The sequence below is a fragment of the Mesoplodon mirus genome, assembly GCF_964341445.2.
Source record: "Mesoplodon mirus genome assembly, chromosome: 6".
In the NCBI taxonomy this organism is placed as follows: Eukaryota; Metazoa; Chordata; class Mammalia; order Artiodactyla; family Ziphiidae; genus Mesoplodon; species Mesoplodon mirus.
The window spans coordinates 32936075-32949175 of NC_138982.1; the positions used below are offsets into that span (position 1 = coordinate 32936075).

Genomic DNA, 13101 nt, shown 5'->3' on the forward strand with positions numbered 1-13101 from the left:
CAGTGCACAGGCTTGTCGTTGCGGTGGCTTCTCTTGTTTTGGAGCACAGGCTCTAGGCACGCGGGCTTCAGTAGTTGTGGCTCGCAGGCTCTAGAATACAGGCTCAGTAGTTGTGGCACGTGGGCTTAGTTGCTCCACGGCATGTGGGATCTTCCTGGACCAGGGCTCGAACCCGTGTCCCGTGCATTGGCAGGTGGATTCTTAACCACTGTGCCACCAGGGAAGTCCCTGAAGCATATTTCTTATTTTTCTCTTATGTTTCTGCCTAGAAGTTCCTTTGATGATGTATGAGAACAGGTTAGGAGGATTAAAATTAGGAAAGGATGGGGAGAATCAGAGAACTTCAGGTTGACAGAAGGAAATACAGCTTTCTAAACGATGATGCTATTATACTGACTGGAACCAAGGACAGAGCTGAGAACTGATCATGTCTGCCTCCCAAACATGTACTCTGGGCAGTTCACCTCTTCTTTGGACACTCAAAGCTCTCTTCTTCATATGGAAATGTATCCAAGATGACACAAAGGCTTGGATTCTCATATCAGATGCTCATTAATCAGATAATCTTACCAAGTATAAAGCTTTACTAATAATTTCAAAGATACAAATAATCCGAAAACAGAGGTAAAACACAGAGAGAAGATCACCAATAGCTCCGAGTCCTTTCTTACAGCATCAGGATGTGCTGTGGCCCTGATTAACATACAGGGTTTCTAAATGATGTATGTTGCATCCTATCACTTACCCTGAAGAGAGCCATCTTGGTCATGAAATGTAATCTCTTTTTACTTAGACAGTTGTGTAGCTTATGTGATATTGCCCGTGGATTCTACGTTTGTTTACCATGAGAAGTCCTAGACAGACCAGATACATCCTACTAACAGCACTCCATAAATAAGTACTCTCCTGCTAGCAAGTACTACTTTGTCAAGAGGTCTGTCATTAATGTGTTTATAAGGTTTGATCTTGTCAACTTCTTTCTTTCCTGGAAATGCATCCCCACCCATCCACCCATTCCCTGCTTTCCCTTACACCATTTCTTCTCTCCTCCACAGAAGGAGAGAGTATGGATTGTAGATCACTTAACTTTTTCCTTCCCAGTGTCAAAGTGAGCAAGATACGATAACCCTGATAGGAAAAATAAAAGCCAGCATTCCTCTGGTTTGGGGGAAATCATTCCCAGTGGTCTTTATGGTTACTAAAATAGTTGGAAATTATCTCTTCTCCATCAACCAGATACTATATATCTTTTATGGATGTAGTAATGACCTAGTCTCCAATGAGGATGTAAAAGAGAGGACACGCTCCAGGAGGACAGGTGGAAGGCAGGTTGGCGTGGTGGATGGAGTACTTGGATTTGGATTCAAGAGACCTGGATTCAGGCTCCGGCATGGCCTCTAGTGAATTCTATAACCTGGGGGAAATCTCTGTCCCTGTTAATCACAGTGTCCTCATCTGACAGTGCAAGGACTAATCCAGAATCCCATCTATTGGCCCCAGGTTAGGAACTCCTGATCCATAGGATCTACAAATCTTTTATAACTCTGAAAAACTATGCCTGTAATGTCCGTAACCCAAAGTTGCTCCCAGTATGGTGGAAGTCATTCAGGCAGTAGAGGTGTGTAAATAAAAGTGGTGCTGGCAGTAGGCATGCAGTGATGTATGAGGGCTGTGTGTCCTTCGCACACCATTTGTCTCCTCTTTATGATCACACGGCACTGTACCTCTGTTCATGTGTTTTGCCAGGGGTATTCCCTGACCTCCAGGAGGTCAGTCGAGTGACAGAGAATGCTCTAGTTGCTGACTTCTAGTGCCAGCCATTTGGGAGTTGGGTCGAATTGAGTTAGTTTGGATTAGACTGAGCTGAGGAAGCTCAGTCTGGGAAAAGCATGGTGGTTGAATTCTTTGGCGATAACCTTTCCACCCCACCCCACTTTCCTCATACCTCAGAGGGGACCATTACAGAGAATGAAGCTGGTATATAATTCCTTGAGGAATTGGTATATAATTGCCTTGAGGGGTTAGGTAGCGGGACGGTGGGGAAGCTGGGGGAAACAGTTCTCAATGTATCCGGACTTTTTTCGCAGGAACTTTTAACTTGCTGTGAAGAAGGGAAAGGGGAGCTCAAGGATGGCCTGGAGGTGATGCTCAGTGTCCCAAAGAAAGCCAACGATGCCATGCACGTCAGCATGCTGGAAGGTAGCTGTCCTCTCAGCCTCCTCAGGAGAGCCGCCTCCTTTCCTAGGACCATGAAGCTTGTGTCATGGGAGGGAAGTGGCATGAAGTCAGGCAAGGGGCCAAGCTAGAAGAGAGGAGAAATGGCAAATTGTTACATAGGTCCTGGGGAAGTGTGAGAGGAGGTCCACAGGGGCTAGCTCAGCTAACACCTGCCTCCAGGCCTGTGCCGAATCAAATATGTGGACAACTTGCTGCCTGAGAGGTAGAGTAGGACAGGCTGTCATCCTTATTATAAATGTGCTAGAGCCCCTGACCCACAGCAGCCCTCTTCCTCTGCATAACATTTGCATTGCATTTGTCGTCAGAATAAGTAGAAATCCTGCACATACACACACCCACCATCTTTAGCCTTGTGCCCTGCTCTTTTTTTATATACTAAAATATACATAACATAAAGTTTACTGTCCTAGCCATTTTTAGGTGTACAGTTCAGTTGCATTAAGTACATTCACGTTAGTATGCAGCTACCCTCATGCCCTTCCTAGCTGGTAAGAAAAGTCCAGCCAGCTAAACCTGATAGGACTTTGCTGAAGCACGTTCATTGGCTGGAACCGTGCTCTTGGGACCCAGAAACCTGGTAGAGTGAGACTCCAGCAAGTGCTCCTAATACCGCAAAACAGAGTGGATATGGGCAGAGCAGCCTCATTGGGGTGGAAACTGTTCGATGTGTTAATACTCAGTATCCCAATCTGGGCTGACAAACAGGTGAGATAAGGAAGGCGAGTCTACTCCGTTGTACAGGGTAAACCTGTGGGGTGTTTTCTCTCTTCTGGGCTCCATCACCCCCCACCACTTGCCCCACCCCAACGCCATCTAAAAGACTTGGTCTGGTTTCAGTACTTCCTGGGCCACCCTAAGCACAGGAAGCCCCACTTCTTCATTGCAAAGGAGCCCTGATTACTGAGCCCCGACCATCTGCACATATTCCTAGTGTCACACTTTCTCCACCTCTTCTTTTCTGTTTGCACCTGCTCCCCATGCCCACCCCGACCCCTGCCTGTCCACCTCTGTAAATACCCTCTCCTCCAGCCTGTCCCTGACCTGTATTCCAGATCCAGCTACTCAAGGGATGCTCTGTGGACCAGCAGCAGCAGCACCTGGGAGCTTGTCAGAGTGCAAATTCATGGGCTCCACCCCATCCCTACTGAATCCCAATCTCTTGGGCGTTGAGGAATGGGCAGGAATCTGTGTTTTCATAAGCAATCTAGGTGATTCTTACCCACACTGAAGTTTCAGAACCTCTATTAAAGTGGCATGAATATAAATTGTTGAAGGCTTGTGCACCACGCAGTATAGGAGCAATCCTAGGAAGAGTCCTAGGAATGGAATGTAAGGAATGAAGCAATAACAAATGGAGTAGGGTCAAGGGCACTCAGGCAGGCAGTGTTTGTCCTCAGCCCCACTCCGAGCTCCAAGACAGGGACAGCGGGAGCTGTGGAGGGAGAAGGAGAGATGGGGTTTACTTTGCAGGAGGTCCCCGGCTGACAGTGGGGCTGGGGGAGGCTGCACAGGAGCTTTGCAGGAGGTTCCACTGATACTGGTTCTGGAGAGGAGACCTGGGTGTTTTTCAGGGTTCGACGAGAACCTGGACGTGCAGGGGGAGCTGATTCTGCAGGATGCCTTTCAAGTGTGGGACCCCAAGTCGCTGATCCGGAAGGGGCGCGAGCGACACCTGTTCCTCTTTGAGATCTCCTTGGTTTTCAGCAAGGAGATCAAAGACTCTTCAGGACACACAAAATATGTTTACAAGAACAAGCTACTGGTAGGTGGGGCAGGTGGGGTCAGACGAGACTCCCCATTTGCATAGTACCCTTGGGTAGGAAGGGATCTTGAACACTCCGCTCATCTCTCCCCTGGCGCCACACCAAAACCATCCTGGACAGATGAAAATGCATCCTAGTTGGAAAGCGCCCCCTCAACGCCCACCTTTGCATCTTAGCGTTCACCGTTCTTCCAGTTGGCTTTGGGCGCCTCCCTCTTCACCTGCCCTCCCTGCTACCTGCTCATCAGGCACGTGCCTGTAGGTCCTTGCATCCTGGGTAGAGGAACAGAACATCCGATCTGTTTAAGTTTGATTGACAGAGCCCCTCCCTCGGTCCTCTCCTCTCTGTTGCCTTTCCCTTCCCAACCCCAGCCCTAAGTCTCCCCACTGCCCTCCCCTTCCCCGCCTCTCACAGGCATTTCCTGTCTACAGACCTCAGAGCTGGGTGTGACGGAGCACGTAGAGGGCGATCCCTGCAAATTCGCCTTGTGGTCCGGGCGCACCCCATCCTCAGACAATAAAACAGTGCTGAAAGTAAGTACTGCTCTCTGCTGGGCGCACGACCAGGGTTGGGGACAGCTGAAGGGAACGTGGAGGGATGTGGGCAGGATCCACCTAAAAGCTGGGGCCTGGAGACTCCACCGGGCCACTGGGCTTCTCCCTCTCTCGGGAAGGGCAGCTTCACATGGGTGTTGAGATGCAAATTCTTTCATGAAAGGAGCCTGAAATCTCAAGATGAGTGGTCTCCTAAGTCCAGGCGCCTGTTGGAGCATGGAGGGAAGAAGGCAGGGAACGGCCTCAACAGGGCCCACTTAAATACTTTCTGTCCATATGGCTCCTTCAAGTGGCAAGGACAACAAATGACCCTTTGGTAAACAGCACCTTGATTTGCTCCACATTCACTCAACATTTTTTTTCCTGAACACCTTCCACATATAAGGTATTCTGCTCAGTGCTGTGGAGGATACCTATGTATGGGATATGAACCCAGTCCTCCGGGAACTTATGTTCTAGGAGCTCTAGTGAATCATACTAACATGGGAACTATGCTGATTGAGAGGAGTGTTGAGAAGGAGTCACCTCAGCTCCCCAGGGTGCACGTAGCCTGGGAACTGAGTCAGTGCCTGTGGTCCTGTTAGTGTAACCGAGGAGAGATCCTGCACATGGCGCACCCACCAGTCATGTGCTTACCAGGGAAGTGCCCATCCCCAAGGAAGGGATGGGCCAGTCCTGACCAAGCTTCACACTTGTTTACTCTGAATTGCCAGCATAGCTGCTACCTGACACGAGGCAGAAGTACCTGAAAAAAGTTCCATGAAGACAAATGGGGTAGTCATGGAGTGGTAGCAATGCCTTCAATTAACAGGTTTACAGGGCTAAAAACCCAGGACTGACTTTCAATCAGTACAAGCCTATGTAGCCATATAGGTGTTGAGCCTCCTGACGTATATCCAGTTGTACCAGTTGGTAAATGGCTGCTGCCTCCAAATGCCCCCTTGCTGCCCCTCCTGTACTCCCCAGACCTCCTCAGAATCTAGTAACTGAAGTGTTAACCCTTGGCCCAGCAGGAGCAGATATCAGGGTTGGTCAGTGCCTCCCAGGTTATTAAATACTTTGAAAATCATCCTGTAGAAATCTACATTGAGTCTTGGGGTCATAGCCCTGTTCAAGGAGTTGGAGAAGCATGCCCCTGGGATTGAAGAGTCAAAAGTATAAAACGAGAGAAATAAACCCCTCCAACATTTGGTATCCTTGAAGATGATGGGTTAAGCCTGCAAGAGGAGGGTTGAGAACTGTTTCAGTGGATTGAAGGGAAATGGGATTCTCACTCTCTCTCCCTGTGGCACTCCAGGCCTCCAACATAGAAACCAAGCAGGAATGGATCAAGAACATACGTGAGGTGATTCAAGAGAGGATCATTCACCTGAAAGGAGCTTTAAAGGAGCCAATTCAGCTCCCCAAAACACCAGCCAAACAGAGGAACAATAGTAAGAGGTAACCAGCGTCTCTGCCCCCAGCACAGCCTCACAGGCTTCCGGGAGTGGGGGTGGGGTGAACCTTTGCTTCCACGGGGGCGGTGCACTCTGCAGGCAGCACCCATCTTTGTAACACCCCACTGAGTTCTACCTAAGAGGAGTCACCTTCGCTTTAAGCATCTCACCCGTTACTGTCAATTACATTCAGCAGGGCTTCCCTGGGCACCTGTCCTCTGATAAACACTGTGCTGGGTGCCCAGGGAAGATAAAAGGAAATGTAAGATGAGTCCATTCCCTCAAGAACCACCTTACAGTCACGTCTCACACGTGGAATAGTTAGACAAGAAGAAGCAGGACCACTCGTAGGGACAGGAAATGCTGCAGGCATCAAGGAGAGGGGACTTTGGATGAGCACTGGATTGAAGTGTCTGGGGAAAGCTTTGGGAAGGAGGTGGCTTTGAGTCGGGGCTCTCTGGACTGGCTAGGCAGCCAAAGGACTGTAATGTGGGTGTGGTATGGTGGGGCTGTCACTGCAGCTCTTACTGCAAGCCCCAAGAGTCCTCGTCTTCATTCATCTGAGATAAGCAATATGATGTGGCAGAAGAGGACTTATTTTTTATATCTTCATCTCTCTGGGCCCTTCTGAATCCGAGTTTTCCTAAGACCAGTGGATGACTGCTTAAGTATTTCTTTCTCAAATCTCCGTGTTACAGTCACCTACAATGACTCTTTTGGAGGGCACTTCAAGAGAAAGCATATAAAAGCTTCATATCAATTTTGGAAAAGAAAAAACAAAAACAGAGTTATGGAGGTGATGGATGTTGGTGATAACAGGCTGTCCTCTCCTCTCCTATTCATGAATGGATTAAATTCAGGAGATTCTAGTTGACCCTTTGGTGCCAACCAGGCTACACAGGCTTGGGAGCCACCAAGGGAGGTGGTAGCCAAAAGAAGGGTGTGGCTAAGGTAGAGAGAGATTCCTCCAGGAGGCAAGAGCCCCAAGACCAGCATGACCAGGATAAGGACCCCTCTCGGTGCTGAAGGAACAATTATGACTGTGTTAGGGAGGGGTTATTTTGATTTCAGTTACCTTTGTCCAGAGTCCAGGTAAGGGGCAGACTTAGTTTAGCACTAGAGACAGACCCTGCTATAGGAAGCCCCTACTTCAATAAAGAAAAGAGAATGGAAACAGTTATAAGGAATTGAAGGTCCAGGACCATGGTGGGAAGGATATTCAGGTGAGCTTATCTAGGGTTACTCTGCAGAAAAAGCCCCTTTTTCCTATAGTAGGAGAGTTTGAGCATCTCTAGAACATGGGATGGACATATCTTGGAAATGCCTCACACCTTTTCTTGGTCATTGTCCTGTGATGAGAAGGGGATAAACGTTAGCAGTCTCTGCAGAGAACAGCCAGGCATTGTGTTATTTCATTAGCTTGGCTCCCTGCATATGGGGACAGAGTTTACAGAGGAGTGGATTGGCTTGGGTAATACAACCAACACTCCTGGATGGGCTCCCCACGTCCCCCAGAACTGGCCTCATCTGGTGTGGACCAGAAGGGCCTGCAACGGGCCAGAATAGTGGGAAGCAGAACGTACAGCCAGCTCTCAACTGTCTACAAATGGTGGGGAGCACTGGTCCAGATATCTGAAACAACAGATGATCTGAAACTCCTTTATTTTTGGTTTTGAAATACATCACATAATTTCTTTCTACAGCAGATTTTCCTTCCTATGAATCTGTGGCTTATATTATTAAAATAAATTGGCATTTCCCAAGCCCACAAATGGTGGTGAGAGAACAATTGACTTGGAAGTGTTCTGGGTGGGAGAAAACACTTTTTATGACTAGCAGACCCAGTGTATGTACATTGGCATCCCATGTATGCCCACATGCACACACGTGTCCACACACACTCATACTCCAGATTGTAGTTATTTAGACTCTGTGCTTCGGTATATGAGATATGTTGCCCATGTGGTAACACTGTCAGGCACTGAGTTCCCATTTCCCCTAAGACTATACTTCTCCATAAGCAGTATCAGGGGTGTGATTTTCGCAAAGACCTCCATAGGAAGAGCTGTCACTTCCTGGGCTGGTTTATCTAACCCCTGGCCCACATCTCCAGTTTTTCCTGACGTAGACCCTTCAGCCTTCACCAGTTCCCAGGCATCTAATCCCCGTTGGCCAGAGCTTTGGGTTCAGTGTAAGATTGGGACCCAGTTCTAAAGCTGGAGAGTTGAGGGAGCACGTGAATGGGACAGCAGTGTGGTCCAGGGGCCCAGGAAGGGGTCCAAATGTCAGGAGTGCACTTAGGAGACTATCTTATCAGACACTCAGGAGCACAGCTGGCTCAAAAGCTGCTGCAGAATCTGTGACCATCCTCTTATCTTTAAGAAGACACCTTGGTCTTCTGTGTTAATAAGAAATCATCATAAATAAGCATGAGATCACCAAGACCCACCAAAATGAAGGCAATAAACTCCTCCAGACCCAGGAGTTGAGGGTCCGACCTTCCCAAGGATAATCGCCCCTGGAGAAGATGTCCCACCCCATTTTCTTGAGCAAAAGAAACACAGGTCAAAAAAATATCTTCTCAGTTCTCTTCTCTTTATAAGCCAGCTATAAACCACCCTCACCCTGTTACAGCATATACAGAAAATCTGTTTGAATACCCTGAACTCAGACTGTTGCAGATGACCCAGGCAGCTGGAGAGAAGCCTAGGTTCTAAGCAGGACATACTTCTTCCTACTGCCTTTTATAGCGCCATTCCTAGTGAAAATAAGTAAATAGCTGCCCACTCTGCACCGTGGGCCAGAGGAGTTATGGAGAGGAGTCATTTTGTGTTCAGTTATCAACATAGTGATTATGTATTTGCTAAGTGCAAGAAGTGACATCATTGAAAATTACATGGGGCTGCTTCCTTTCATGGAATAATTTTAGACACATCCCTGCTAGAAAGTGCTAAGGCGCTGCTCCGCCAGCCCAGCTGGAAACCCTTGTGTGCTCTAAGCCCACAGTCGCTCCCCCCACCCCCACCCCTGTTGCTTTTCTCTTCTTCCTGCAGGGATGGAGTGGAGGATGTTGACAGCCAGGGGGATGGGAGCAGCCAGCCAGACACCATCTCCATTGCCTCTAGGACCTCTCAGAACACAGTGGACAGTGACAAGGTAGGACAGTGCCCCAACCTTCCTTCCCCCAAGACTTCTTGTTGGCTTAACCACCCCTGGAGAGTTAACCCCTAGAGGAATTTCTCCCATGGTGGAGCCTGACCTCAGGAGCCAGTGGTCTCTTTGTGCCGGCCAAAGGGGAAGGAGCAGGGCTGGAGGAGGTATGTCACAGCACGGAGATCTTGTCTGAGGGGCAGAAGATTGAGGCGGCCAGCCAGACCTCTCACGTCATGAGAGTTTAGCAGAACTGGCGAGGGTGGAGAGTGAGTCTGGGTTTCCTCTCCTTCTGAGATGCCTCACCAGCGCTGCCTGGGCTGCTCTGCCTTCTGGGAGGCTGGAACTCAGGGAGCTGAGGCTGGGATAGTTTCCAGAGACCTAAATTTAGACCAAGATCAGTGATTTGGGAAATGGCCAGAGATGCTGGTTGGAAGGGGCCTCCTATCCGAAGGGGCTCTGGTGGAAATGATGCCCTCCTCTGGCCAGAGTATTGGGGCTCAGTTCCTGAGGGGCAGAGGACCAGGAAGTGGTATTTGAAGCGGCGTGGAGGGATGTAGTTGTCTCAGGAGAAAACCTGGTCACTTGCTTGCTTACATTTTGGAGCAAGTAAGCAAAAGTTAGGAGCTCTGATGGGGAGCCAAAGAAAGGAGAATGTAGCGAAGACTCAGTGCATTTGCTCAAGCTAGCGGAGGAATTCAGCGGTCTGAATGTGCAGCAGGGACGGGGAAGGTTCTGTCTCTGACCTTACTCTCATTTGCTTACCTCAGGGTCGGAAGAGTTTGAGATGATCATTTTCTGAATACTAGGGATTTTATTAATAAAGGTATGGGTTTACAAGGACCATTTGGCCCTAGTTTCTAGACCTAGTATTTTGGCCTTAGTCCTTCAGCCTCAGGCAACAGGCTGTGTCCTCGCTTCATTTCAGTTTTCTAAGTTAGGGGCATTTTTAAAAGATAATCTGCATTCATTAGGATTTTTCCTAATTTTTTTCTTACTGGGAAAAAAAAAAAAAGACTATGCCCCCCAAACCTCCTAAGATCATGGTGCTAAATCATGCTCTAGACTAGTGTGCAAGGACATGCAAGGTAATTAATTCTATTTGACGTCCTGCCTTCAAGTTTCTAAGCCACTTTTGACTATCAGAGTGGATGGAAAATTGTTTTTTTCGACTTGTAAAACATACAAAGAAAACTATTTCTGTACTTTCCTTTCTCCTCTGATCTGTTGTTTAGAACTATAACCTAGAGTATCCTATGAATGAAAGTGTTTATTTTTAAACAGTCAGTGGGTGGTAAGTGAAGTGCATGTTTCCCATGTTCAGACATAGTGGCCTATTAATTCCATGGTCTGGGGGATGCCTCCCTTCCAGCTGCTGCTTTGTCTTCCCCGCGGCCCTTAAACAGACACCTCTGCCAGAGACAGCTGTCTTAGGAAGCCCTCGGCTCCAGCCTTTCCTTGTCCTCTGGCAAGGTGAGTGTGGTTAGAATAGAACGCCTCTGACAGCAGGCATTTCTTTGTTAATGAGGAACCCTGGTACTTACACATTATCCACAAGTAAGGAAACTGACGCCCAGAAAGACTGAGTGACTCGTCTAAGAAAATCCTAGTAGTGAGTGGAAAAGCAAGAACCAGAACCCAGGTCTCCCTGATTCACTGTCATGTTTTTCCCTCACTCTTATTAAAGTCAAAGCTTTGAGCTCCCAATGCTAAGGTGAACTCGGCTGGCCAGACCTTCTGCACATTCCACAAAAACATCAGTAACATATTCATGAAAAAGCACCCACCACATGCCGAACTCTGTGCTGGATACTGTAGACACATGTGGATGCTTTGTTGAGTGTGAATCCTTATATGTGTAATTTTCGTTTCATGTATGTCTCTATAGCCGGGCTCTTAAGCCCTGATGAGGGCCGGGGTTGTGTCTGTCTGTTTCATGGCTGTACCCTCAGCACATAACACACATGGATGCTCAAGAAGTACTTGGGGAATGAATGAACAGGGGGGTAGAGAACTCCAGCATGAAGAGGAATCTAAAACAGGTGGTCGGAAAGCAACCAAACATACAAATATTGTATTTTTAAATATGCTAAAGAAGCCTAGAAGTTTCCTTACTTGCAAGCAGAAAGCTGCAGGTAATGTTCCCGGCCTGTTGGGAACATTAACCCTTAATTACCTCCTCAGACCTTGGGAAACATGGGCATCGGGTTGGGAGATGAAGAAAGATTCTGTGTTCTGGCACAAAACCTGGAAAACTGCTTAGAAATAGTCAGATAAAGGGAGGGCCTGTCTGTGACCTTGCACTGCAGTTAGAAGGTTCTTATTCTTCTGACACTGAGCAGTGAGATCAGGACAGCCAGGTATTCCCTTGACCTGCCCTGTCCTTCATCAGAGAAACCATTTATTGGTATCTTTGAATTCATAGATGTTATCAACAAAGGTAAATTTCCCCCTATCTATACCCGAAGACCAGGAAACTGGTCTCCATTGGTTTCCAAGTGGCCAGGTGAACAGACTCTGAAGAAGAGAAAGAGCAAGTGGGTTGATTCAGGTAGGCTGAGCCACATTCAACAGAAGGGCAAACAGGGTGGCTGTGGGGAGGGGATGGGGCAGAGGCACCTCACAGGGATCAGGGTCATTTTATTGGTGAGTTTCTAGGAAAGGCCCCAGTCTTCCTCTTCTAATCCAGAGGAGTGAGAGTCGTAGCACTGTGGGCTGGGTAGATGGTAAATGTAACCCTTAAAGGGCCATGACAGATGACCTTGAGGAGCTGTGGGGCCCCAAGGCCCCTCTGCAATCCCCTTGTGTGTCCTCTGTGTGTGCTGGGGTGGAGTGGAAGGAGTTTGGACACACCTGGATTCAAATCCAGCTCTGGCAGTCACCCTCTGTGTCACATTGCCTGAGTTACTGCACCTTAATTCCCCGACCTGTAAAACAAATACCCATCTCACTGAGTCCTTGGGAAGGTTAAGTAAAATATAATTAGTTGGCATCTATTAGACATTCAGTAAAGGTTAACTTTCCATCCTTATTAGAGGGGAAACAGAAAATTAGATACTGTGAATAAGAGTGCACAATTATTGGGCTTCCCTGGTGGCGCAGTGGTTGAGAGTCCGCCTGCCGATGCAGGGGACACGGGTTCGTGCCCCGGTCCGGGAAGATCCCACATGCCACGGAGCGGCTGGGCCCGTGAGCCATGGCCGGGCCCGTGAGCCATGGCCGCTGAGCCTGCGCGTCCGGAGCCTGTGCTCCGCAATGGGAGAGGCCACAACAGTGAGAGGCCCACGTCCACAAAAAAAAAAAAAAAAAAAAAAAAAAAAAGTGCACAATTATTAAGCAGACTGAGGATCTTCGGAAGTTCTTGAGTAGAGTTCTGCCCTCTGGGTCCTTGGTTCATTAACTGGCAGTAGGTTTTTTTCTTTATTAGACCTAAAGGGATGGAGCATCAGTTTACTTGTCTGCAATAGGGCAACTTTACTCCTCTTCCCATTTGCTAACCCTTAGAATCTAAGACGTAGCTATTTGTAGTTAGCATTGGCTCATGGCTTATTTTATTATCCAATGGGTTATGGTCCATTACTGCCAGGTATTTCATTTTAATCCTCAGATTGTATCACCTTTGACCAGTGGTAACCCCTAAGGCTTTAGGTATTTGAAGACAATTGTCTTTTCTCTTAATCTTCTTTGTTTAGAAGTCCTCAGTTTCTCCAACTATTCCTTGTATTAATGTGTTTTCCGACCCTTCCATATCCTGGTTGCTTTCCTCTGGTTTACTCTAGTGTGTAATGATCTGTGTAAAATGGGGCCTCCAGAATGGTATATAGTACATTAGGTGTGATCTAACCGACACAAATTCATCTCCTTGTTCTAGAGCTACTATGCCTGCCCTCCTCCCTAAGAAGGTTCACCGTGTCTAGTAGGGTGTACAGTGCTGGCTCATAAAATCTTCTTACCTGTTTT

The 13101-nt window shown here is 47.9% G+C and overlaps 1 protein-coding gene across 5 annotated transcripts in view; it reads left to right on the plus strand.

Moving 5' to 3' along the window:
- The window catches only part of LOC309806836 (kalirin), a 465266-nt gene that overhangs the window by 429451 nt on the left and 22714 nt on the right, over positions 1-13101 (plus strand). For all 5 annotated transcript variants that reach the window (XM_082625795.1, XM_082625796.1, XM_082625797.1 and 2 more), the window contains exons 29-33: positions 2088-2199; positions 3810-4000; positions 4433-4534; positions 5853-5995; positions 9045-9147. In XM_082625795.1, coding sequence (XP_082481921.1) covers positions 2088-2199; positions 3810-4000; positions 4433-4534; positions 5853-5995; positions 9045-9147 — 651 coding nt within the window. The remainder of the gene's footprint in view (positions 1-2087; positions 2200-3809; positions 4001-4432; positions 4535-5852; positions 5996-9044; positions 9148-13101) is intronic.